Source organism: Hemicordylus capensis, chromosome 2 (genome assembly GCF_027244095.1).
Source record: "Hemicordylus capensis ecotype Gifberg chromosome 2, rHemCap1.1.pri, whole genome shotgun sequence".
Classification (NCBI taxonomy): domain Eukaryota; kingdom Metazoa; phylum Chordata; class Lepidosauria; order Squamata; family Cordylidae; genus Hemicordylus; species Hemicordylus capensis.
In genome coordinates, this window is record NC_069658.1 from 334,996,922 (window position 1) to 335,022,905 (window position 25,984).

The following is a 25,984-nucleotide window of genomic DNA, read 5'->3' on the forward strand; positions in this document are numbered from 1 at the left end:
ATGCAGGACGAGCAGAGTCTGAAAGCCATCCCCTCTGATCTCGAAGCCCCTTCACCCAGATGTGCGTAGGCTAATCATGGTTTATTCAGTGGGGAGAAAAAAAGCACTCTAATTGCCTCGGGGCGGCTTCTGTACAAGAGCCCGGGCTGGCAGTATAAGCTAGTTCCAGGGCTAAACGCCTAGTGTTAAAATTAAGGTGGTCATTCCGCAAAGTGCCGTAAAGGTGTGTCTTCTCTTCACATCCTCGGGTGTATACGCTGCTTTGTATTTGGGTCCCAAATTCCTTGAACGCTAAATTCCAACTGCCCATTCCTTTAACTCGTAAATCCATCGTGGTATCAAACCCGTTTAGCTTCTTTTGCTGCACCTGCCTTGGAAGCAGAAACGAAAGGTGGCATTGGATTTGCCCTATGTTAAAAACATGGTGTGGGGAGCGCTGTGCTGTAAAGAAGCCCCGGGGCCCTCGTGTGGCAATCCGCTGCAATCGCAAAGAAGGAGACGCGTTTATTGTAGTAGTATTTATTGTTAATAATAAATAAAAGGGAAGATTAGGAGAAACCGAAGAGGATAAGCCCAGTCTACGACAAATAGGTGAGAGGGCCCCTCAGGGCAAAGCGTGACCTTCGGCAAAAGGTAGCACTGCCGAGACGAGGAAGGTACGCGCCACGCGTTCCTCCCCGGGGTCTCCATGGTAATCGTATTGTTGCGCGGCCCTCGGAGTAACCATGGCGACCTCCAGGAAACAGGCCCAAGGAGGGAAACACAGGAGGCACGTGGAGCCCCGCAATTGCCATTTTCTGGCCGGTGCCTGGGTGGCGCGAGGCTCCGTCGAGCCAGAGGGCGGGGTCGAGCGCGGCGCGTGCACCTGGGGCGGGGGGAGGGGAGCTGAGAACGCTTGAACACCAACCGCAGGAAACAAACGGGCAGTAACAGAGGGAGGCGGCTGAGCTCACAATCCCACAACAATCCCACTCCCAGGGACGGGTTGCAGCATGGAAAAGGGGGCGCAGGAGGAAAGCCCCCGAGAGCAGCAGCGCCTCCTGCATCCCAGAGCTTGGCAGGGCACTCCCTGCATGGACCACCTCCTCCTGCACCCTCTACCAGGACAGGGGACCAGGGACTCGCACCTTCTGCTCTTCCCCACTAAGCAGGGGTCCCAGCACCACCTCCTGTACCCCTTGTCCCCCAAGCAAAATGTCTTGCACAGGGAGCAGAAGCCTCCACAGCCTGTGGGCTGCAGAGAGCAGCAGCAGCAGCTTGTGGAGGACCAAGCTTGTTTTGGCAGGCAACTCTCTCCCGCTGGCAGTGGGGTGGAGCCTGGGGGTTGTGAAAAGCAGGAGGAAGAAGAGAGTGGTCAGCAAAAGGTGTTGCAAGTGAAAGCTGAAGAGCAGGAACAAGACAGCCAGTTGCTCTTGCACAGCGCCAACAAGAAAAAAAGGGGGGACCACAAAGCTGCTGCAAACCGCCGTGGAGGGAAGGAGGAGGGCCAGACCGTGGGTAGCAGCAGTTTGAAGGGAACTGAGGAAAGCAGAAGGGAAGAGCCTGAGGGTATCAAGAAAGAGGTCAAGTTGAAAGAAAATTGCTATGCCAAAACCCTGGAGTCAGGAAATGAAGGGACCATCAAAACTGAACTGGTAGAGCCTCCTGAAGTGGACTGCAAGGGGAGGGAAGAGGAGGCATCCAAGCCTCATGCATCCTCCAATGGCCCAGCTCTTGTCAGCAAAGATGCTAGTTTATCTCATCCTCTAGGGATGCAGCAACCTCAAGAACTGAAGATTCCAGTGACACTCCATCCAGTCCCTCCTGGGGCCAGGATCCAGTTTCAGGGGCCGCCTCCATCTGATCTGATAAGAGTGACTAAAGTGCCTATAGCACAAGTGCCCCTTAAAATGCAGTCCTTGCTTGAGCCTTCAGTGAAAATTGAAACTAAAGATGTGCCTCTCACAGTGCTGCCCTCAGATGCAGGTATTAGATAGGAGTAGAGTAGAGTTAGATTTTACAGCATTCCCCCCTTCGTTGATATTATTTATTATTATTTATTCGATTTCCACACCGCCCTTCCAAAAATGACTCAGGGCGGTTTATATATAAGTAAACAATGGAAATTGAACTGTGCTTACATATTTTAACTGCACCTTTACTGGTTGTTTATTTTGTTTAAATATAACAAGCAAAATATAGAACATAGAGCTCCACTAGCATTTATGCAATTAATAGTGGCTAATTTCATGTGTGCCTTCAGCTGACTATAGTAAACCCCAGGCAAACAAAAGGTTATTAATGTGTATAGGGCACAACACCCTATTTGTCATTTAAGAATGCCTACTGGAGCTGCCTAATCTAGTGATGCTCTACTATTCTCTTTCTTATAAATTGCAATTGAGGTCAACCATGTAAGACAAACAAAGTATAGAGACATTAAAGTAACATGTAGCATCATGAACTAGAACCTACCAGTCCATGAAAGCCTATGCAACAAATCTGTCAATCTTTATTTACTCATTTAATTACATTTTAAGCTGCTCCTCCTCCAGGGAGCTCAGGGTGGCAAACATTTATTATTTTATCTCAACAACCCTGTGAGGTAGGGTAGGCTGGCTCAGGGTCTCCCACTGAGCTTCATGGCTGAGCAGGGATTAGAAACCCAGTGAAGGAGAGGAGAGCTGGTCTTGTGGTAGCAAGCATGACTTGTCCCCATAGCTAAGCAGGGTCTGCCCTGGTTGCATATGAATGGGAGACTTGATGTGTGAGCACTGCAAGATATTCCCCTCAGGGGATGGAGCCGCTCTGGGAAGAGCATCTAGGTTTCAAGTTCCCTCCCTGGCTTCTCCAAGATAAGGCTGAGAGAGATTCCTGCCCGCAGCCTTGGAGAAGCCACTGCCAGTCTGTGAAGACAATACTGAGCTAAATAGACCAATGGTCTGACTCAGTATATGGCAGTTTCCTATGACCTTGACACAAGTTCTACATTTTGACCCCTCTGCCACACTGGCTCTTTATACTAAAGACCTTTTTGTTGCTGTAACGGATTATCTTGGAAGAAACAATATGTGGATGTCAACTGGTATGGTCTTCGCTCTTGTTTAGTGACTTGTGGATCACTGCATAAGGCAGAATCCCCAATTCTCTTTCTAGTGCAACTTCAAGTAATTTAGTAGAAATGTTTTTGAGTTAAGAGGGTTAAGGATGGTCCTGAGTTCATATTTTTATTTTTCCCAGTTTAAATGAATGACTGCCATTTACTCCTATGGGAAAAGTAAAATACTGCACTTGAGTGAGGGCACTGTTGTGGTGAGGACAAAACTTAATTCATCATACCCTTGACACAGGTTGGAGTGGAGGGTGGTATCTGGCTTCTTATGAGGAATGAAGTATATACATCTTTTCTCTGGCCCTTTATCCATCCCATTTATAATAAGGACAGGCATTTTACTAGTATTTGAAGGGCTATCTGTTAAAATACAAACCTACCCAACTATTGATCTTAAGAGGTCTTGTTTAGAGTATGTCCACCTTTTGAGGTGAGATGGGTAGCAAGCAACAAGAGACAGTGTCCTTTGACTTATAGCACCTTACTGAGAATTCTGCCCATTCCCCAGGTTTCCTTGATGACTTTTAGGAAATAACTGCATATGCTTTACTTTTAATGGGACTGGATGTTTGCTGCTGCTACTGAATCTCTCCATTGACTGTTTTATCTGTTTAATTTTGCTGTATTTTATATTGATGATTTTATGTTATGTTGAGAGCCATCTATACATATTTTAAATAAATAGTAATACATAAATAAATTGCTTATTCCAAAACTTAAATATAAACTGTATGCAGTTTGATTTTTCAAAAAGAAATTATTGTTAGTATTAAAATAACAAAAAGCAAAAGAAACACTAATAATTCATCTTTCCTTCTTACTTAAAAACATATTTTAAATGGTGGGGGCCTGAAAGTTCCATAAATCTTAATTCTCTATACTGCATATAATTTGAAGAATAGCTGCCGTATTACATCATATTTATCTTGAGAGGGTCCCCCCCCCGTTATGAGCTCCCCCCGTTGACAGACAGACAGATCTAAAAATGCCCAAATCCACTGCTTTATTTTAGGCATGAATATAGCTTTCCAGTTCTGCAATATAATTATCTTGCTCTTAAATATGCTTTACTAATGCACAAAGCTGTTGTGCCTTTTTTGGTGGTTTTTTTGTTTTGGAAGGAAACCAAAAAGCTGGCATGTGTCTCAGAACTCAGTTACTAAAAAGCAAAGGAGAACTGGGACAACAAAACCAATGTAAACCACCCCACCCCACAATCATTCAAAAATGAGATTGTCCTAAAACAACTTTAAAACATGTGAACCAAAGTAGCCAGTACCTCATTATATGTCCAATATTTATTATTTTCAGAATGTCCCAGCTTAATACTTTGGGCATCAATAAGTTTGAAGCATAATCTTTTGTTGGGTGGGCCTTAAAACACAAATCAACAGTGACCTGTATGATTTCCTTTAAGAGCATTATCCTGTTAATACTGGAGCTCTTCTCATGATTAGTGAGAAGGGCTCTGGGACAGTCTGTGGGAAGAGCGGGTTACATTCACCCTACCTGGAGACAAGCAGCTGCCCCACCTTGGGTGGGCGGATCGCCCGCCCACCCAAACAAGCACTGGCTCCTGCTGGTAGCTCCAGGGTGCAGGAAAGCACCGCTGTGCGTTGCCTCGTCCCCTGGAGCTCCAATAATGCACTGAGCGCTTGCACGGTGCATAATTGGGATCTGCCCCCCTGAGTGTTCCAGCTGCAGCTGCAAGCAGCTGTGGCTGACACACGATTGCCAAAATGGGATTAGGAGAACTCCTAGCCCCGTTTTGAGGGGTGGCTTCACAGGCAGGTTTGAAGCTGTGTTGCTGCTGGGATCAGGCTCAATCTGGCGGTTCACACATGTGTGCAAAACTGGGCTGGGCTTTCTTAGCCCGGTTTTGCACGTGTGCCTCATTGTATAGCCGCTGACCTCAGTCCTGGTTCCAAGCAGGTCTAAAGTGGTCAAGCTCTGGCTGTAAGATCTCTAAGATGCATTTGGTCAGTATTATAGCAGGTCTAGAAAGAATTAAGATATCTGTTTTTTTAAAGCGACATAGATATTCATTGTGCTAGATCAAGATTTTATGATAAAGGTGTAACTAAGTGGTTTTTTAAAACTCAGTAGTTTTAGTTACTCTAAACGTATTTTGTCATTTACCAAAAGGCAAAAATGGATTGACAGCACCTATCAACTGTGGTTAGTTCAAAATACCAAATTCTAACCAGTTTCCATGTATGTATTTCAGGATTTTTCCAAATTCACCTGTGTCAATTGATAAGAACTTCCTCATGATGGCCTCTGACTAATGAAGTTCAGCAGCGTTGCATTCCAGACTAATGGTGCGCTGGCACACATGGGGTATGTGATATCCCCTACTTTCCAGAGTTGCTTGCACCACTGGCATAAAATGAAAATTGCTTTGCGTGGTGCAGGCATCTGAGGAAGGAAGGGGAGTTTGTTGTTTTCCCCTCATGTGTTTCAGCACAGCCTGAGTCTGGAATGCAGCACTGTGGCACTGGTGCTTCATTAGTCAAGATGTCAGCCAATGTAACTGAAAGCCAGGTATGTCTGACTATTATAATGGAAGGCCTGACGTTTTCAGAAACATTCATGTAACATGACCCCAGTGCTGCACAACCTTGTAATAAATGGGCAAGTTCTAAATTTGCAAATAAGTAATAACTGGGCAAGTTCTAAATTTGCCCAACTGAGGGATCACTTTGAATAATTTATGATCCAACATCTTGTACAAGATAAAAGAAAAGCATTATAATGCATTTTTAGATCTGGAAGACTAGATCTAAGAGACTACTCTTACTTTTAGGGAATCACAATTTGCTGGTACAAATGGACAGCTTACAGAAACATGTCAATGTGCTACAGCAGTGAAAAGAATTTGTTGTTAGGCGTTATTAGGAAAGAGACTGAAAATAAGTAGCAATGGCATTATATAAATCTGTGTTGCACAGTTGGCCATCTAAAACATAATATAGATCTGGAAAAGGTGCAGAAAACTAACTAAAACATTCAAAGAGCTTTGACATCTCCTTAAAGAAAAGCTAAAGAGGATGAGCTATTTGATTTAGAAAAAGGCATCCAATAGGATGTCTATAGTAGAGGTTTATCAAATGTCAAGCTATGTGCAAATAGGAAATAATATTTCTCAATACTAGACCGTATGAATCTCCCAATGAAGTTAATTTGTCACATTTTTACCTGCTCTACCCCCTAGGGCAGCATACATGGATTTATCCCAGTTTTATCCTCACAATAACTCAGTGAGGTAGATTATGCTGAGAGATACAGATGTGCCCAGGACTTCCAAGGTCTCCCTGATTTTAGGCCTGTATTCTTTCTATCATACCACACTATCACACAAAACTGATTAGCCATGAGTTCAAGACAGACAAAAAGAAGCATGTAACACATGCTTAAATTATGGAATTCAACATGACAAGATGTGTATGGCCCTGTGTATGCCAAATACATGGAAGGTTTGTTTGTCTAAGCCCCTTGTGTTCTTATAAGGAGCGTAGACAAATGCATGGAGAACAAGTCTATTAGTGGCTACAATGGTAGTCTGGATGGTTATAGGCTACTTCCAGGTTCTGAGGCAGAATGTTGCAAGGGAGCAATAGTAGGAGAGGGGGCATGATTTCATTTTCTGCTTGAAGGCTTCCCCGCGGTGGGCCAGTGTTGGAAAGAGGATCCTGGACTAGATAGGCCTTAGGCCTGATCCAACAAGACTCTTCTTTTTATGATCATGTCCACTACTCCACTCTCAACCTCTGTGTGTTCAGCTGAGGATCTGAAAGGGTCTCCATGCCTGTTCAGCTATACATGCATAGGCCTGGGAACCTTGCATAATCAGGATTCCTGATGTGTAAAGAGCCAATGGGCATACAGCTGTATTTGCATACATCGTTGTTTTCAGACCTTTGGCTGAATGCATGAAGGTGGGGGCATGTGCAGTCCTTCTGCATGTCTGTTCCTTCAGTCATTCACATACTACATGCACAGAGTGGGCAGTGGGACCACACAAGCTGGGTCCCACCCCTGTGTGTTCAGCCAAAGGTCTAAAAGCAGCTAATTATACACACTCGACTGAATAGTATATACATGTATAAGCATGTATAGGTTTTAAAAGGGATCACATAAGTTCCTAGGGGATTAGTTGAACAACAGCTGTCTATGATAGCTAAATGGAATCTCCAGAGGCATTATGCCTTTGATTAGCAGAAGAGGAGAACAAAGGACAAGACAAACAACTTCATGCCCCACTTGTTGGTCAAGTTAAACTTCAGTCTTATCTAGTGAGGAAATTCTAACATTGCAATGTTTTTACCCTAATCACAAATATAATTATTGGGAAATACATCTCATTGATTTTAATGGGACTTCATTCTAGAGCAGGGCTGCACAACTTCAGCCCTTTTGCAGATGATGGACTACAACTTCCATCATCGCTGACTATTGGCCACGGTGGATGGGGATGATGGGAGTTTGAGTTCAACAACAGGTGCAAGTGCAGCTAGTGAGCAGCAGCCCTGTCACTACACTGTCAGGACTTCCTTTGAAGTTGTGCACCAACCCCAGTGGATCTTCAGGCCCGTAGCCAGCTGGTGGCATGGTGTGTACCTGCCACACCAAAACAATCTCTTCCCTCCCCAGCCTCACTGACTGTTTTCACTGAACATTTTATAACCTGCCTCCCCTGACTTCTGCAACCTCCCCCCCCCATTTTTTTTAGGCTGGTTACAGGTCTTTGGGTCTTTACTCTTTAGTGCCGGTGAGGGAAGGCACAGAAAGTGCCTATGACTTGCTGGAATTCGCATTTCTCCATAATGTATCTAAAACTGAGGTATCAGTATTACAGTTATGTTAATATAAACATACCCCCAAGATAACAGCATATATATTGCATTCTACGCTCATTATCTACATATTTTGGGAGGAGTTTGAATGAATTGTTTGAATGAATGTAGTTTTGCTACATGTATAAATATTGTTTACAGAAAAATGTTGTTGGAGTAGAAGAAGTGCACAATCTTCTACATTTATATCTCAGCTGAAAGCAATCTCTTCATGACCACAAAGAGCTGTCATAAAGATGCCTGAAGAACTCAGTCTGTTTTCTCATGCTATGTAAAGTGAGATGCATATAGATGATGCAATAATAATAAATAATCTAGTACATTCTATTATCCCTTGTTAAATCTGCCTTATGTGCCCTATAGGAAAATATAGCAAGATCCTGATATGTTCATGAATATAATTTTTGTACGTTTAGTGCATTCAGTGACATAATTTCTTGGCATCATGTTGGTATCTATAAAAAGTTGGCTCATGAAAAAGGAAAAAGTCCAGCCTACAGCAAAATGCTTTCCACATTCCCCAAAATAAAATAATATACAAAGAAGCCATTAAATACAAGTTCACAAGTCTGAGCTACCTTTCCTCTTGCCTAATAAAGTCATTCAAAGTACTGATTAGACAATACAGTTTGTGCTGATATTCTGATGAATCTATATATTGTTATGAGTTGCTGACTTGATTGGTATGAGTGCAGCTATTGCTGTCATTTCACGTGAAAGACTAATTACTCTATCATAAGAATGTAAATGTTCCTTGATGACTTAGGATGTTTTCCTTGTTCATCTAGAAAGCTCTCCTTGTCTTCAGAATGTAGCATAGATTAGAATTAATGGGACTAGCAGAGAAATAATTTGTAACAACTTTGAATCTAGTAAGGGAGGGAGTCAGGCAGACAATGCAGGACCTTCTTGAGTGCATTGCTGGACTGTAAGAAGCTTGGGGTAAGAAAACCAAGCAGTTGCTCTGTTTGATCATCTGATACTAGATTCATGGTTTTGCTGTCTGCTGTACAAGTCTGTTGTTTCCAGTATGTTCTGCTTGTATATTTGTTAACAAAACAGATTGACTTTTATTAGAGAATGCTTAGCATATGGTTTACAGAAGCAACAGTGAGTAGAATTTCCCGATAAAACATGGCCGCGTACTAACGAATGTGTGGTTGCAATGGTAGAAAGAATATAGCACTGTACGCGAGTTCCTATGGGTTTGGGTAGAGTCGGGTTAAAAGAGTTCAGTGAGAGGAATGTCCAAAAGGTCCAAGGGAGGGACAGAACCCAGCCTCACCTTGCGTGTGGCCAGCAGGGCCCTGACAGTCTTCTGCCAATTGCAGCCTCTGAGCGTGGGTCCTTGACGGTGGAGGGTCTTCTCCAGGTCCAGGGGGGTCCTCCAGGGGTGTTGTCAGCAGGAGTTCCTGGTGTGGTCAGCCGCTGTGCTGGCATGGTTCGTTTAGCATGCAGATATGTTATAGATCACGTTCCCGAGGCAGGAGGTTACATACGTACATACATGCAGGTCAAGACAGCCATAAGAAAATAAGTGTCCATCTGAGTTAGTCGCGAGCTGCAAGGTATCGCCAATGTATGTAAGTCCTCCTTCGGTTCCACGTGTATGTGAATCTGGACAGAGTCCAGGGTAGAGTCCAAGCCAGGAGAGCGTGGGAACCCGGTCTCAACTTGTGGGTGGTGGGTGGCACATTATCCGGGGTGTCCTCTGGGGGTTTCCAGGTGGTCTGGCATCCTCCTGCAGGGAAAAAAAGGAAACCTCACTGGGCTTGTCCGCAGCTCTGGTGGAGCTCCTCCCTACTAGGGTAGGGTGGAGTATGTGGTGGCTTGCCCCCTGTGGGCGTAGCGGGGCAAGCCGTGGGTGGCTCCCCTCCTCTGGGTTTTAGGAGGACGAGCCGTTCCCCTGTGGGATGTGGTGGCTTGGCTTGCCCCCTGTGGGCGTAGCGGGGCAAGCTGTGGGTGGCTCCTCTCCTCTGGGTTTAGGAGTGCAAGCCGTTCCTTTGGGTGCTCAGGGGCCCCTCCCTTCTTGGGTTAGGGGAGCGGGCTGGTCCGGCTCCCCCCCCCCAGGACGTTACGGGGGCGAGCTGGCTCCTGGTACTGGTGTATTACAAAACCACCATAAGTTGTATCTTTCCCTGTTAACTGGGCAAAGTGGCACCTTTCAAGTAATGGTTCTCTTATATTTAACAAGGGGAGAGCAATTGTGCCTATTTATTCCAGCATAGTGTCTTTTTAGTAGCTGTTACTGGTATCTCTCCTTTTCTTTGTCTTTTTGTGAGCCGTTTTGGGACAGGGAATAACTCACCCCACCCCGTCCTGTTTCTCTGATTTGTAAACTGCTTTGTGAGCATTGTCCCATTAATTTAAGAGGGAGTACTCAATGCTAATTTTCTGAAGCCTGTCAGTCAGGTCGAAAGGAGTGATATGCTGTATGTAGGCAGCCAATCAGGAACAGAGATGGAGGATTTTCACCCTTCCTTCTGCAGCATACAACTAGCTGAGGATATGTTGGCTTCAAGCCGGCAATCCTCAAATGGTGAACAGTTAGTGGAGCTCCAGTGTGGGGAGATAGGAAGACTCTGAATACCCCCTGGGAACCCTTCGAGTGCCCCAGGGGGTACTAGTACCCCCTGTTGGGGAGCCATGATCTAGAGTTATTTAAAACACAACCCTGAATGGAGCTGTTGCAGATAGGAACAGGCTTTCTCAGCTGTGGATGAAGTTACCAGAGTTCAGGGAAAGGTTTAGCTTCCACCCAAGTGGTGTCCTCAAGTTCACCCCTTTACTTTCTCTCACATAAGTGCTTGGTTGCCATTAATGTCTTCTGAGGGGAAAGTATTCTCCTCTTTTGTGGGACACTTGTAATAAAGGCAAAACCTGCCTTTTACCCCTGATATTGGTTGGCTTGGCCCTCACTAAATGGAGCTTACAATAAAATCGTTTTCACAACCGTTTATCCTGGAGCCGGGGAGGAAGCAGGGGCGTACTTACCTCCCCCAACATGTCCAGCGGTTTATTTCTCTCTCACCACGCGGCCAGGTGATCACTGCTGCAGAGACCAGTATGGTGAGAAAGGTTGCTTGTGCGGTGCACTGAAGTTATTCTAGAGGCTGGGACACTCCTTCCCTCAGCCTCTATGGTAGGATGGGCTGCTGGCAGCCCTAGTGGGGATGCAGGCAGTCCATGCTACCACATGACCTGGGAGTGGGGTAGGGCAGTGTGCCTTTGCCCTCTTACCTCACTTTTAACCAAAGTAAAAAAACCATGCTACCCAGTGGGAAGCACCGTGATCGATCCCAATTCCAGCGCTCCACACAAACAGCCCTACCTAAGTAGGGCCGTGCAAACCCTGGTAGGGCTGCTTGTGTGAACAGTCCCAGTGTTTCTATGTGTATAAAGCACAAATAGATGTGCTACATGTGTATGGGTCTTTGCATGTGTATGTGTGCATACACCCCCCCTCCACACACATGCACTCCCAGGGCCTTGCAGACATATACCTTATACTTGTCATAAAGATGGGACCTTTGCTAGTAAATGTATATATATTTTTAACTTTAAGTACATTTTTAAAAATTCAGTACCTTCTTAAGTAAGGACAATTACATGTGATTAGTGCTAAAAGTGAGTGCGAAATTCAGATTCCATCATAATTAAAACATAGAAGTAATAAAAGTTCAATTGATTATAGTATGACCAAGGAAGTTTCTATCCAGAGAGATTGTGTCACAGTGGAAACCATCTGCAGTATTTTGTTACTGCAAAATTTTCATTCATTCACATACCAATTGTACATTGTGTAAGATTATAGCATCGGGTGTAAGATATTACTCCTATAAAAACTAGTACTTTCAGTATCTTTTTACCATCAGTCATACCTTTCCTTAACGTTCTGCTTGTAAGCAGCCATTGACTTGCCCAATAGAATGTTTTACTTTTTAAATCTGAACATTTGACCTCCATACCATGCAGTATGAACTGTTTGTGAAACTCCTCTCAAATTTACAAGCTCTCCATGTAGCATTGGGGAGTTGCTGTTCCTGCAAAACAAGTCAAAAAACCCTTTCAGCTCATGGAGCTAGGTTCATGGTTTGGATTCTGGACATTATTGATACCATTTGTACAAAATGTAATGAACCCAGCTTTGTTAGCAAGCTTGTTGGTTTCAGTTTGTTGGACCTTGTATGATCCAAGATAATATTACTGATACTGCCTACCCATTAATCTCTCTCTCTCTCTCTCTCTCTCTCTCTCTCTCTCTCTCTCTCCTCCCTCTCTCTCTCCCTCTCCCCCCCCCTCCCTTCCTTCCTTCCTTCCAGGGATCCCAGATACTCCATTTAGCAAAGACAGAGATGGCCATGTCAAGCGTCCTATGAATGCATTTATGGTGTGGGCAAGAATTCATCGGCCAGCTTTAGCCAAAGCTAACCCTGCTGCCAATAATGCTGAGATAAGTGTCCAGCTTGGTTTGGAGTGGAACAAACTCACAGAAGAGCAAAAGAAACCTTACTATGATGAAGCTCAGAAGATTAAAGAAAAACACCGAGAAGAATTTCCTGGTACAAAACAGATATTATTCCTACATGTTTCAGCGTCTGATTATCTTGGTGAAATGTTTTATATAATCCAGAAATAGGATCATACCAGATGATGTGAACATGTATTCATTTGACAAACAATACTTCTTAAAATAAAATGCAAACAAAAAATAGCATGCACACCCCATGAGACAGTTTTCCTTTAAGCAGCTACTTAGGTTACCTCCTATCTTTTCCTTCCCAATTACTTTTCAGACTCTGCAAGTTCAAAGAATCAGTTTGGTGGTAGTTCCACACAAGGAGCTGTCTCAAAGGAATTCTACCAAATAAATTTATTGGATGCTGGTATGCATGTGTATTTCTAGATCATAATCCACTGAAATAAAATCTTAGTTGTTACCATAAAAGACCCCAATCAATAACTGAGGAAAATAGCAGATTTATTGTAGAAAATGATGCTAAAAGGCCCAACATATTTTGAGCCTGTGAGCTTTTCACTGGGAAAATTGTACAAAATGGTTAGTAACATTAGTAGTGGCAGCCGGTAGGGGTGGGGTTGTGGTGGTGGGGGGGGGAGAGGACGAGCCACATGTGCGGGTTGTTCCCATTTTTCTCATTCTTTTCCAGCTGCCTCTCTCTGTCTTAGCTCACCCCACCACAGCGTTAACCCCAGGTGCATGGGCTGGTCATTTGCCAGGTTGCCCAACCCTGTGAATGACTAGCTCGTGTGCCTGGGGTTAACACTGCAGCAGGGTGAGGAGTGGCAGTGGAGAGCAGCTGGGATGTGGTGAGAATAGTGGGAACAGGCCATATTTGCAGCTCATTCTCCACCCCTCCAGTCCCACCTCTACTGGCTACCATGTTCAAGATATCACAACAGCAGTATAACTGACATCATCAGATATCATATAGCACTGTTATGGGGTATAGAATTGGGCAAGACTAAACATTCTTCTAAAGGCATTCCAGTCATGACACAGCCATTTACACTGGTGCAAATGTATACAAGTAGTGTTTAGTAGTATAGCAGCAAAATGGGCTTTCCCATCATATCAGTTGGACTTGTAAGTATTCAGATATATTGAACAGGAGCATTTCCCCCATCTGTTTCATGGATATGCATTCTCACTGATATGATATAAGTAACTGAGAGTAGGCATGGGAGCAATAAAAAATGTTTACTTAACTAAGAACACATGAACATTTTTTCCTATACTGCTCAGGATATATTCATTTTTTCTTACCTGTCCTAAATTTATATTCTTTCTGTCTCATGGACATCCCTTTGTTTTCTTTATCCTGTATTAACCCTTGCTGACAATAGCCCTATTTATGTATTACATTCCCAGATATTCTGTATTTGGGTACAGTGGCGGGGCGGGGGCGGGGGCGGGGCGGAGGCAGACTGGCTAGACATACCCGGTACTTACATGTTCCAATGGCACGTCCCCACTTTCCTTTGTTTAAGTGCTTGCCCTGTGTTCAAGCGCTTGCCTCTACAGACAAATGCTGAATGCTGGAAGAGCAGGATGTGTGGCTACAGAGTGCATCAGCACCAAGAAGCATAGCTAGCTAGTATGCTTCTATCCCCGCTGTACCCAGTGCAGATGTTATAAGATATGAGTAGGGTTTATGTAAAAATTAGATATTGTAATGATGCCCATGGACTAGATTTTATTGTATATGTAATTTTTTTTAATGCAGCCCCCAAAGCCAAATTCTACAAGTTTAACATGAGAAGAATAAATACTTTGGGGAGACACTGCATTGTATCTTTAAAAAGTCATGACTAAGTCCCATTGATTTAAGTTGTGCTCAGTTATGACTTTCTTTGAATTCAACCATTTGAAGTATAAAGTAATCAAGATGTGATTCATTAGATACAAACACTGTTCATAATTAGCAGGAAAAGTAATAGCTTATTAGACCTACTAAAGCTAGGTATGTTTGTCCAGTTTGCAAAATTACGTGATAGTACAGGAAAGGAAGAATAGGGCATGAGATTTTGGTAGAACTAACATCCATGGAGAGAAAAAGGGAGGTGTTACAAGTGGAAAAGCCCTCTTGCTTTGGAAACCTGCAGCCTTTCCTAGACTAGACATACTGTAATCTTAGAGGCATTTTCTTTTGAATATACAGTCTTCACATGTATAAACTTTTATCTTGGCCTTCCAAATCTACTGAAGAAACAGTTTCATTACTACCTTCCTTTTCCTTAAAATTAATGTTTTATTGTTGGTTTTATCATCAAGTTTTTTTTAAGGCAGCACTAAATGAATGATAGTCTAGCATGTCTCATTGAGCATACTATTTTGTGTTACCCTAGGTTGGGTTTACCAACCACGGCCTGGCAAAAGGAAGCGGTTCCCACTGACAGTCTCCACTGTGTTTTCTGGTACTACTCAGAATATCATCGCTACGAGCCCAATGGCAGCCTCTACTGTCTTTACTGGGACCTCTCAGAATATCATTACTACAAATCCAACTACCATTTACCCTTTCCGATCACCCACCTACTCTGTGGTCATACCCAGTGTACAGAACAGCATTGGACACCAAGTCTGTGAGTTCATTCCAATAGTTTATGTGAGTTCTCTAAGAACCCAATGTCTATATCCATATAGAGATTTTGATTGTATAGAAATGATTTAAGCATACTGACAACAAAATATATCAGCAAAAGCTTTGTAGAAGATTGATGAGCTGATAAGATGTGGCCATATTTTTGTAATGGGTTATTTATTTATTTAATAATTTGATTATTTATTACAGTGTACAAAATACTTTATAATCCTTAATTATTCTCAAAGCAGTCTTGGCCATTATTATTTCTAGCAAAAGGCCTGTCCAGTCATCCCCCCCCCACCCATTCTTTTTTATCCATCATTGATCCTAGTCTGAGCAAGGGGGCAGGACAGACCTGTATGCTTTTCCACATCATGCCCTGCATCACATTCCCCTGCAACTGAATACATTGTTCCAGCCAAAAGGCCCTGAGGAGGTGGTAAGATACACTTCTATACCACTGCCATCCTGCACATTTAGGTTCTGAATTTCCTCTGTCTCCCTGGACCCAACTTCTAGTCCTTCAGAAACATATTGCTTCTCACTGACAATTTTGAAGCTGCGTTCAGGAAGGAAAGGAGAGGCATTGAATCTTGAGGTCTGGGTATGGTGTAATCCTAGTGTCTGCAGTAAGAAGCATTTGTGCCCCCTCTCAGCTCTGCCCCATATTGCAACTGTTTCTGCTGCCCTATACAACTCAATGAGATACACTGGTAAACAAGCCAGACCTTTTCTATATGGTGGTGCCTAGAGTTCTGTTTCTTCATAATGCTAGAATATGACAGACTGTTCAGAGAATGGGGCAGAATTTTCAGAACTTGGTTTTGTATAAAAGTTGTTTATTGTACATCTGGGGAACTGAGAGACTGATCAAAACGTGCCTCAGGAATCTGCGTCTCACATGGCCAACGGCACACTACATCAGGTGAACAAATGAAAGTGCCTTCTACTGAGCTAGGTCATGGGTTCATCTAAGAACGTAAAAACAGCCCTGCTGGATCGGGCCCAAGGCCCATCTAGTCTAGCATCCTGTTTCACACAGTAGCCCACCAGATGCCACTGGAAGCCTACAGCAGGAGTTTAGGGCATGCCCTCTCTCCTGCTGTTACTCCCCTGCAACTGGTACTCAGAGGCATCCTGCTTTTGAAGCTGGAGGTGGTCCTCCGACTAGTAGCAGTTGATAGACCTCTCCTCCATGAAGTTATCCAAGCCCCTCTTAAAGCCATACAGGTTGTTGGCTGTCACCACATCTTGTGGCAGAGAATTCCACAAGTGTGTTATGCGTTGTGTGGAAAAATACTTCCGTTTGCTGGTCCTAAATTTCCCAGCAACCAATTTCATGGGAAGACCCCTGGTTCTAGTGTTATCTGAGCGGGAGAAGAATCTCTCTCTATCCACTTTCTCCACTCCATGCATGATTTTATAGACCTCTATCATGTCTCCACGCAGTCAGCTTTTTTCTAAACTAAAAAGCCCCAGGTGTTGTAGCCTTGCCTCATAAGAAAGGTGTTCTAGGCCCCTGATCATCTTGGTTGCCCTCTTCTGCACCTTTTCCAGTTCCACAATGTCCTTTTTTAGATGTGACCAGAATTGTACACAGTACTCCAGGTGTGGCCGCACCATAGTTTTGTATAAAGGCATTATAATATTAGCAGTTTTATTTTCAATCCCCTTCCTAATGATCCCTAGCATGGAATTGGCCTTATTCACAGCTGCCATATCCCCAGCCACAGTGGCCAATAGCCAGGGATTATTGTAGGCCAACATCTGCAGGAGGGCCGAAGCTGAGCAGCCCTGATCTAGGTCCATATTGTATGCATTAACTGGCAGGGTTTCAGTCAGTTTCCCCCCAGCTCTACCTGGAGATACCAGGGATTGAGTCCAGGACCTCCTGCCCACAAAGTAGGTGTTCTACTGAGCTATGGACTTTTCCCAAAGCAGAGGAGAGTTACACTGAGGATACATTAAAAAGATGGATTCAAGATCTCAATATTGGCTGACATTGTACTTGATGTTGCTGATTCATGAAACAATGTACAGGTGGTTTGTGATATTAAATAGAGTACATGGATGTTGTGTTAAAGTGAGAAACAGACTTTTTCTGTTGATAAGGAGGTTTCCAAAAGCAGAAGAAATCTACGATCTCTGGTTTGAAAAATGATGAGGGATGATACAGTGTGGCTCTGTGGATTCTTCAATCTTCATTTTTGGTCAAGATATAGTCACATAGTATGATACTTATGAAATAGTGTTAATGAGGACTTATTCCTCTTTTTTCAAAGGTGAAGCCCCTTCTACTATCCAGCTGCCAGCTCCTTCTGCTCAGCATCCAGGCCCCATTACGCTGTTCCAGCCAAATGTAGGAAGCACAACACCACTGGCGGCACCACCAGCAAACATGCCAATTCGCCCAGTGCTTCAGCCTCAGCGCTTTGTAGCACCGTCACCAACAGAAGCTCATCATGTATCTTCAGCAACAAATTGCACTACAAAGAGACCGACTCAGGTTTCCATTGAGAGCGCAAGCAGGAACCCAAATAATACAAGCACCACACACTCTCGATACAGTGTCTCTAATAGTCAGCCCCCTAAGGAGTACTCAAGTGTTTCTTCTTGTTCTAGAAATGGACCCATTCCTCAAGCTCCACCCATCCCCCATCCACACGTCTATCAGCCTCCTCCTATCGCTCATCCAGCCACTCTATTTGGAGCTCCTCCTCGATTTTCTTTTCATCATCCTTATTTTTTACCTGGACCACATTACTTCCCATCAAGGTAATGTAACAATTTACTTGCATTGAGAATGCTTAGACAACTACCAAAGAATTTGCACAGTGGCATAGTGACAAAAATCCAGTGTAAATTTCCATTTACTGTACACTTTTCTCTTCACTGCATTCCCTCTGTTCCCCTGTTATCTTTCATACTTATCAATTTATATCGTTCCATGGAAACTATACTTATTGAGCTTTCTAATGGCCAAGCCTAAGTGCCTCCCCACTTTTTTCACTCTTTTTTTGACCTGTCTGCCACATTGACACTATTGTTTATACTGTCCTCCTTGGATTTTCATGACATTAATTCTTTGACCACTTCGTCGTCTCTTTGGGTGACCTTTCCACCCCTTTTCTCCTATACTACAGGGTTATGATTTATGAACAATATAAAAGGTAACTAGCTAGTACAGAAGTTTATGTCAATTTCAGGTGGTCCAGCCAACTATACCCTCTTCTGGATTTTATTGGTTGACATCCTGCAAAACACATGCAAGATGATGATGATGATGATAATTAATAATAAATAAACTTTATTTGTTTGCCACCCTATAACAAATTGTTCTCTGGGCAGCTCACAACACAGCATTAAAACATCAAATAAAAACACATGACACATAAAATCACAACACACCTAAAAAAGTACAAAGTAAAAAATACAATACAAAACAATTTAAAACTTTTTTAAAGTCAGTTTTAAAAATAAAAAAAGTCTTTGTCATCTAAAAGAACAAAGTGAAGAAGCCAGGTGAACCTTACTGGGGAGGCTATTCCATAAATGGGCTGCAACCACTGAAAAGCCCCTCTCCCTAGTAGCCACCTGCCTCACCTTGTTTGGCAGGGGCACTCAGGGCAGGGCCTCAAAAGAGATTCTTGAGGTCCAAGTAGGGGACATGGGGCAAGGCGCTCTCTCAGGTAACCTGGTCCCTGTCCATTTAGGTCTTTAAAGGTTAAAACCAGCACTTAGTAGGGATGTGCACGGAACCGGCTGGCCCGGTTCGGTTTGAGTCCAGACCGGATTTGAACCTGGCCGGGTCTGGCACCCCCTTGGAACCCCCCCCCACTGGTTCAGTCCGGCGGGGGGGGGGGGGTTGCGTATTTTAAAAAAAATCATATCCCCTTCAGGAGAGTTCCTTGGGGTGGCGGGGGGGGGATGTCTGCAGAGGTTCCCCCTCCGCCCGCCGGCCTCCGATATCACTGCCAGCGGCCCACTTGGCCAGTTTTTCAGCCCATTCAAGCTTTCAAACTTTGGTGCAGTGTCCATTTTGGACACTGCTGTTCCTGCGCAATTTCTCAAAAACCGGCCAAATGGGCCGCTGGCAGGGATAACGGAGGCCAGCGGGGGGTGGGGGAACCTCCACGGACACACACACACACACACACCCCCCGAAGGAACTCCCCCGAAGGGGATAAGGGGGGATTTTTTTTAAAAAAAAATAAATAAAATTGCGACCCCCCCCCCCGAACAATCGGGGTGTGTTCTGGGGTCAGACCGAACTGGGGGTGGTCCGGTTCGACCCCAAACCGTCAGACCAAACCGGCTAAATGTCAAACCTGTTTGCACATCCCTAGCACTTAAAATTGGGCCTGGGAATGGACTGCGAGACAGTGCAGCTGACAAAGCACTGGGATAATTTGATCAAAACATCCAGTCCCAGTTAATAATCTTGCAGCCCAATTTTGTACCAGCTGCAGTTTCCGGACTGTTTTCAAAGGCAGCCCTACGTACAATACGTTGCAGTAATCCAAGCACGAGGTTACCAGAGCATGAGTAACTGTGGCCAAGCTATCTCTATCCAGGTAAGGTCACAGTTGACATATCAGCCGAAGTAAATAAAAGGTGCTCCAAGTCACAGAGGCCACTTGAGCCTCTAGCGAGTGTGCTTGGTTGATGATCACCCCAACGCTGTGAACCTGGTCCTTAAGGAGGAGTGCAACCCCATTTAGAACAGGCTGAACATCATTAACTTGGGCAGAGAACATAAGAACAGCCCTGCTGGATCAGGCCCAAGGCCCATCTAGTCCAGCATCCTGTTTCGCACAGTGGCCCACCACATGCTGCTGGAAGCCACAGACAGGAGTTGAGGGTGTGCCCTCTCACCTGCCATTACTCCCCTGCAACTGGTACTCAGAGGCATCCTGCCTTTGAGGCTGGAGGTGGCCCACAGCCCTCCAACTAGTAGCCATTGATAGACCTCTCCTCCATGAAGTCATCCAAACCCCTCTTAAAGCCATCCAGGTTGTTGGCTGTCACCACATCCTGTGGCAGAGGGTTCCACAAGTGGATCACGCGTTGTGTGAAAAAGTACTTCCGTTTGTTGGTCCTAGACCTGGCAATCAATTTCATGGAGTGACCCATGAAATTGATTGCCACCTATTAGGGATGTGCTAATCGATTTGGATACAAACCGATTTGTTCTCGAATCTAGCTGATTCAGATGATTCGGAGACAAAACAAATCACCCCTTTGGTCCATTGGCTAGATTCGGGTACAAATCGAATCGCGGCCGATTCGAATCAATTCGGGTTTCGGATCTGTCCGATTAACTTCCCCAGATTCCCAGCTTTCATTTAAAAAAAAAAAAAAGCTAAGCTCTAGCCCTTATAGAAGTGGAGTTATGGAGCAAAATGTGTGGTCACTATTTTTCAAGTGTTCGGATTCCTCGGTGTATAATAACTTTCACTCAATGAATCCTTATGAGGATTCATTACACACCTTCATTTCTTCTATTCATTTTGACTGTCTTTTAGACAGTGCCAATTGTCAACTGCCATGTGCCAACTACACCCCACTCCCACCCGCAAGGCAGTGAGGTATTACTCAGTTTAAGTTAAGTGCCTAATGGGTAGAGGCTACTACCTAAATTGCAGAGGGATTGGGCAAAGGGCTGGTTTTTGGTGAATTGTTGAAGTTTTCCATAGGAAATCATGTAGGTTTCAGCAGCCCCATAACTGCACTTGGCGGGTGCTGGGGTGGCCCAGAGTGAGTGGTGGTGTAGTGAACAGAGGGTGCCAGCCACCCCCATGGGTTTCACTTTCTAGCCCATGGGGTTCAGGGTTCTGTTGTTTCTGAGGTGTTCTGAGAGTAGATTCTCTGGTAGCAAATGAGATTTTCAATACAAACCATGAATCCACTCTCATTTACTACCATAGAATCTACACTCAGACCACCTCAGAAACAACAGAACCCTGTACCCCATGGGTTAGCAACCCCATGGGAGTGGCTGGCACCCTATGTGCACTACACCACCACTCACTCTGGGCCACCCCAGCACCCTCCAAGTGCACTTATGGGGCTGCTGAAACCTCCATTATACCTTATAGGGAAAAACCTTAAAGACGAGTAAACTTCAACTATTCACCAAAAACCAGCCCTTTGCCCAATCCCTCTGCAATTTGGGTGGTAGCCTCCAACCATTAGGCACTACCACCTCACCACACTCTTCCACCCCAGATCCCACTTTATGCCCCAAATCTGCCTCAAAGACACTAAACCTTCAACTATTCACCAAAAACTAGCCCTTTGCCCAATCCCTCTGCAATTTGGGTGGTAGCCTCCACCCATTAGGCACTACCACCTGACCACACTCTTCCACCCCAGATCCCACTTTATGCCCCAAATCTTCCTCAAAGACACTAAACCTTCAACTATTCACCAAAAACTAGCCCTTTGCCCAATCCCTCTGCAATTAGAGAACCAGCGTGGTGTAATGGTTAAGAGTGCTGGACTAGGACCGGGGAGACCCGAGTTCAAATCCCCATTCAGCCATGAAACTAGCTGGGTGACTCTGGGCCAGTCACTTCTCTCTCAGCCTAACCTACTTCAGCCTAACCTACTCTACCCTAATGGGTGGAGGCTACCACCCAAATTATTATTATTATTATTACATTTATATCCCGCTCTTTCTCCAAGGAAGAACGGGATATAAATGTAATAATAATAATAATAATAATTTGGGTGGTAGCCTCCACCCATTAGGCACTACCACCTCACCACACTCTTCCACCCCAGATCCCACTTTATGCCCCAAATCTGCCTCAAAGACACTAAACCTTCAACTATTCACCAAAAATCAGCCCTTTGTCCAATTCCTCTGCAATTTGGATGGTAGCCTCTACCCATTAGGCACTTAACTTAAACTGAGTAGTACCTCACTGCCTTGTGGGTGGGAGTGGGGTGTAGTTGGCACATGGCAGTTGACAATTGGCACTGTCTAAAAGACAGTCAAAATGAATAGAAGAAATGAAGGTGTGTAATGAATCCTCATAAGGATTCATTGAGTGAAAGTTATTATACACCAAAGAATCGAAACACTTAAAAAATAGTGACCACACATTTTGCTCCATAACTCCACTTCTATAAGGGCTAGAGCTTAGCTTTTTAAAAAAATGATAGCTGGATATCTGGGGAAATTAATAGGACAGATCCAATACCCGAATCGATTCGATTCGGATCAGCCGCGATCCGGATCCGAATCGAATTTGGGGTGATTCGGATGCAAATCGAATCAGGGTTGTTTTGATTCGGTTACAAATCGAAACACAGAAAATCCAAATTGCACACCCCTACCTCCTATCAACAGTACATCTGTCTTGTCCAGATTGGGTCTCAACTTGTTCACCCTCATCCAGTCCATTACTGAATCCAGGCACTGAGTCAGAACAGTCACCTAACCAGCTCACCTGTGTCTGATGAAAAAGAGAGATACAACTGGATGTCATCCATCACATACTGATGACGCCTCAGGCCAAATCTCAGGATGACCCCTCCCAGTGGTTTTATGTAGATGATAAACACCATAGGGGAAAGAATGGAACCCCACAGAACCCCAAAGCATATCTGCCAAGGGTTGTGCAGTAATTCTCCAGCACCACCTTTTGGAAACGGGCCTCGAGGTAAGCTGGACTGGTGGTTGAAATGTCCAGCAGGTTGGACTAGATGGCCAGACTCTTCTAACTCAGTTATTTTGTACGCTGTGGCTTTGTGACCCACTGCTATATTCTCACGGCTTATTTGTGACTGTGTCCCATGCTGTTAGTAATCCTGTATTAACTTAGTTGGTTTCCAGACTTCAGTGAAAACAGTGTGTTTTCTTGTTAACAATAGCAAATTAACCCCATGTTAAAAGAGTTGATGTAACACATCTTTGTCTTGCTACAGCACATGTCCGTACAGCCGTCCTCCATTTGGCTATGGGAACTTCCCCAGCTCCATGCCTGAATGCCTTGGCTTCTATGAAGATCAGTATCAAAAGCATGAGGCTATGTTTTCTGCTCTGAACAGAGACTATCCTTTTAGAGAATACCCTGATGAGCACACGCATAGTGAAGACTCACGGAGCTGTGAAAGCTTAGAAGGGACTTCCTATTACAGCAGCCACAGTCAGACTGAAGAGGAATATTTAAATCCTATGCCTCAGCTGGACATTGGGGCCCTTGAGAATGTTTTTACAGCAACCCCATCCACACCCTCTAGTGTACAGCAAGTCAATGTGACTGATAGTGATGATGAGGAAGAAGGAAAGGTGTTGAGAGATTTGTAAATTTAAAACCAAATGATAGTATCCAGCATACTTTTTTAAAACATGAAATAAAACATGTTGATCATATAACACCATTTTAGTGAGTGTGGTCCAGAAGATATAATTGTTTTAAAACTTTTATACTATATGGGAGATTTTCCAGGGTAGTGTTAGATTTTGCGCCATCACAGGATTTGTACCTTATTGCACTTGATTTTGGACACTGTAGCTGGTCAAGGCAGCTCTTAAGACTCTTTCATCGGTTGCATATATTTGTGCACTGCCCATATACTGAGAATTGGTTTGTAGCAGTTCCAGAACCACAGTGACTGATGCACATTGTTGATAATATGCATACCATGCATATTTGCAAGAGCACACAGAAGAGGTGTGATGTAGAGTTTGGACATAGTAAGTACCAGGTGCATATATAGATTGCACTATTCACCAGCTTCTCTAGATTTGCAAGTATAGTTATAAGTGGCAATATGATTACACCACTCTGAAAAGCAGATTTCATCATCTCAACTCAGAGCTTTTATTTGTGTTCCTAGGTGACATAGCAGGATTTTCATTCTGTCCTAGACTGTTATTGAGCAATTGATATTACTGGTTTACATATTTCCGTCTTCTTTTTTTTCTTTTTTTGGCCAAAAATGAATATTCTGTTACACTTCAAATAAAATAGTATTTTCATAGTTTTAAAATTTGGGCTCTGGTCCAAGTGGTTAACTTTTAAAAACAAGTGCAGTTGTTTTAGAATCTAATTTCTTTGTATGCTGAACTTTGTTATGTATTGATCTGAAAGTCGATAGCCCCGCTTAACAATTTTAACCCTCCTTGTAAGAGAAGTTCATATTTTAAATGCCTTATTAATGGAAATGTTAAATATTTCCAAGAATGAGTAAGGGTGAATCTAGCTGTATTTTCTGCACAAGTGGGCTATGATTCTATATCAGAGTGTGACAGTTATATCTCAAACTTACATTTTTTTAAAAAATGTAGTGTTTGAAGAGTAGTTGTAAGGAAATATGAAATGTTGCTTAACTATTTGTTCATGTTACAGAATATTTAATTTTGTTTTCATATTTTTCTTTGTTTTGTGGGGGAGGGTGGGTAGTACATTTGTTCCACTTTTGTTATATTAAAATAAAATCACATGAACTGTATGTTGTTAACTGTATATATTGTGACAAACTATGAATTATGAAATCATCATCCAGTTTGTACCTGTGCAATAAGTAAAAATGTAGAGAATATCCCTTTGGAGAGATGTATTATACAGAAATAAGATTGGCTGTTACAAAGAATGTGCCATTATACATGTATGAGGTAATTTTAGAATTTCTTAAATGTGTAATTTTAAAAATTACTTTCAAAGTGATAGCAATGCAGACAATATGTAGTCATTATATGTGCGTGTGTGTGTGTGTGTGAGAGAGAGAGAGAGAATACACACCCACCCACTGTATATAGATCTCAGTGACTCGTGGAATAGACAAAATAAAAAGGAATAAACAGGAAATGTACATACTTTAGAGATAATTTTCACCACCCATAAAGGGTAGTATTTCAGCCTCAACACTATATATATTTTCTAAATATTGTTAAGGTTTCTAATCAATAATATAAACCTAGGACCTAGCATTTCTAAGACTTTGTTTTAGCTTAGATCATAGTTAAGATGGTTGAGGCCTATCTACACTAAAAACTGCAACCAGACCCTCTGTTTCCATTGTGTCTGCTATGTCAATGGTGGAAGGTCTTATTAATAGCCAAAAATATGCCTTAGCTTCTAAACAGGTTTCTTGCTGAAAGCTGATCTCCAATAATTCTTGTGGGCAAATGTGCTATTTCCTACATAACGACGGCTCTAAAGTATAAAACAGCTGTCAGTTTGTTCCCTCCATCTGACTTTTTCCATCTGTCCTGCCTAACTTCTTTTTACACACTGCAGTACTACTTAGCAAAAACAGACAACAGTATGTTGGTTGACTGCAGTTTTATTAAGTCCAGACGTAACACTGAACTATGCTTTAGCGTCACGTGAATGAGGCTGGCTGGACCCTTGGGCTCCCATGCTCTTTCCTCCCTCCCCTTGCATGTATTGATTTCCTTCTTTCCTGGTTTGAAACAAACCACTGGGACAGTTCCGACAGCTCATCCTAAATACATGGAAGGAGGAGTGTGTGTGAGCACATCTCCCCACACCTAGCACACAGTTCTAACCCCTGCTAACTTGGCAAAGAGGCACCTTTTAACATGGGGATTCTCTTTATTTATTAGGGGAGAGTAACTGGCCCTATCCATCCCCCACACAGTACCTCCAGTGACAGTTGCTGGTGACTTATCTTGTGTTTCCTTTTAGATTATGAGCTCTTTGAAGACAGGTCAGGGATCCATCTTGTTTGTTCGTTATTTCTCTATGTAAACCGCTTTCAAAACGTTTGTTGAAAAGCGGTGTATAAATATTTGGTGGTGGTTGTTCTACCATCTAATCACACAAGGGCATCTCATTTGAATCACCCCTAAATACACCAAGTAGCAGAGGCAAAGTGAGGTGATTGCCTCAGGCAGCAGTTTATTCGGCTGCCAGTAAGGTAGGAAGGTGCCCTCTTGCTTTTAAAGAGTAAGT

General features: G+C 43.5%; 1 protein-coding gene across 2 annotated transcripts; it reads left to right on the forward strand.

Annotated features, from left to right (window-relative positions):
• Window positions 1-81: 81 nt before the first annotated feature.
• On the forward strand, window positions 82-24,733 carry SOX30 (SRY-box transcription factor 30). Of its 2 annotated transcripts, XM_053292161.1 has the most exons (6): window positions 82-1,965; window positions 12,270-12,509; window positions 12,744-12,833; window positions 14,815-15,051; window positions 17,336-17,828; window positions 22,989-24,733. In XM_053292161.1, exons 1-6 carry the CDS (start codon window positions 993-995, stop codon window positions 23,368-23,370), a joined length of 2,415 nt encoding a protein of 804 aa, XP_053148136.1. In that variant the 5' UTR covers window positions 82-992; the 3' UTR covers window positions 23,371-24,733. The 2 variants fall into 2 exon arrangements, with proteins under 2 accessions (XP_053148136.1, XP_053148137.1); XM_053292162.1 differs by lacking the exon at window positions 12,744-12,833 and having other exon boundaries at window positions 85-1,965.
• Window positions 24,734-25,984: the final 1,251 nt, after the last annotated feature.

Bases quoted from the DNA above. Each gene is read 5' to 3' on its own strand.
- SOX30 (XM_053292161.1), top strand. From the start codon at position 993: ATGGAAAAGGGGGCGCAGGAGGAAAGCCCCCGAGAGCAGCAGCGCCTC. The intron at 12,834-14,814 runs GTATGCATGTGT...GTGTTACCCTAG, and splicing joins AATAAATTTATTGGATGCTG to GTTGGGTTTACCAACCACGG. The intron at 17,829-22,988 runs GTAATGTAACAA...GTCTTGCTACAG, and splicing joins CCACATTACTTCCCATCAAG to CACATGTCCGTACAGCCGTC.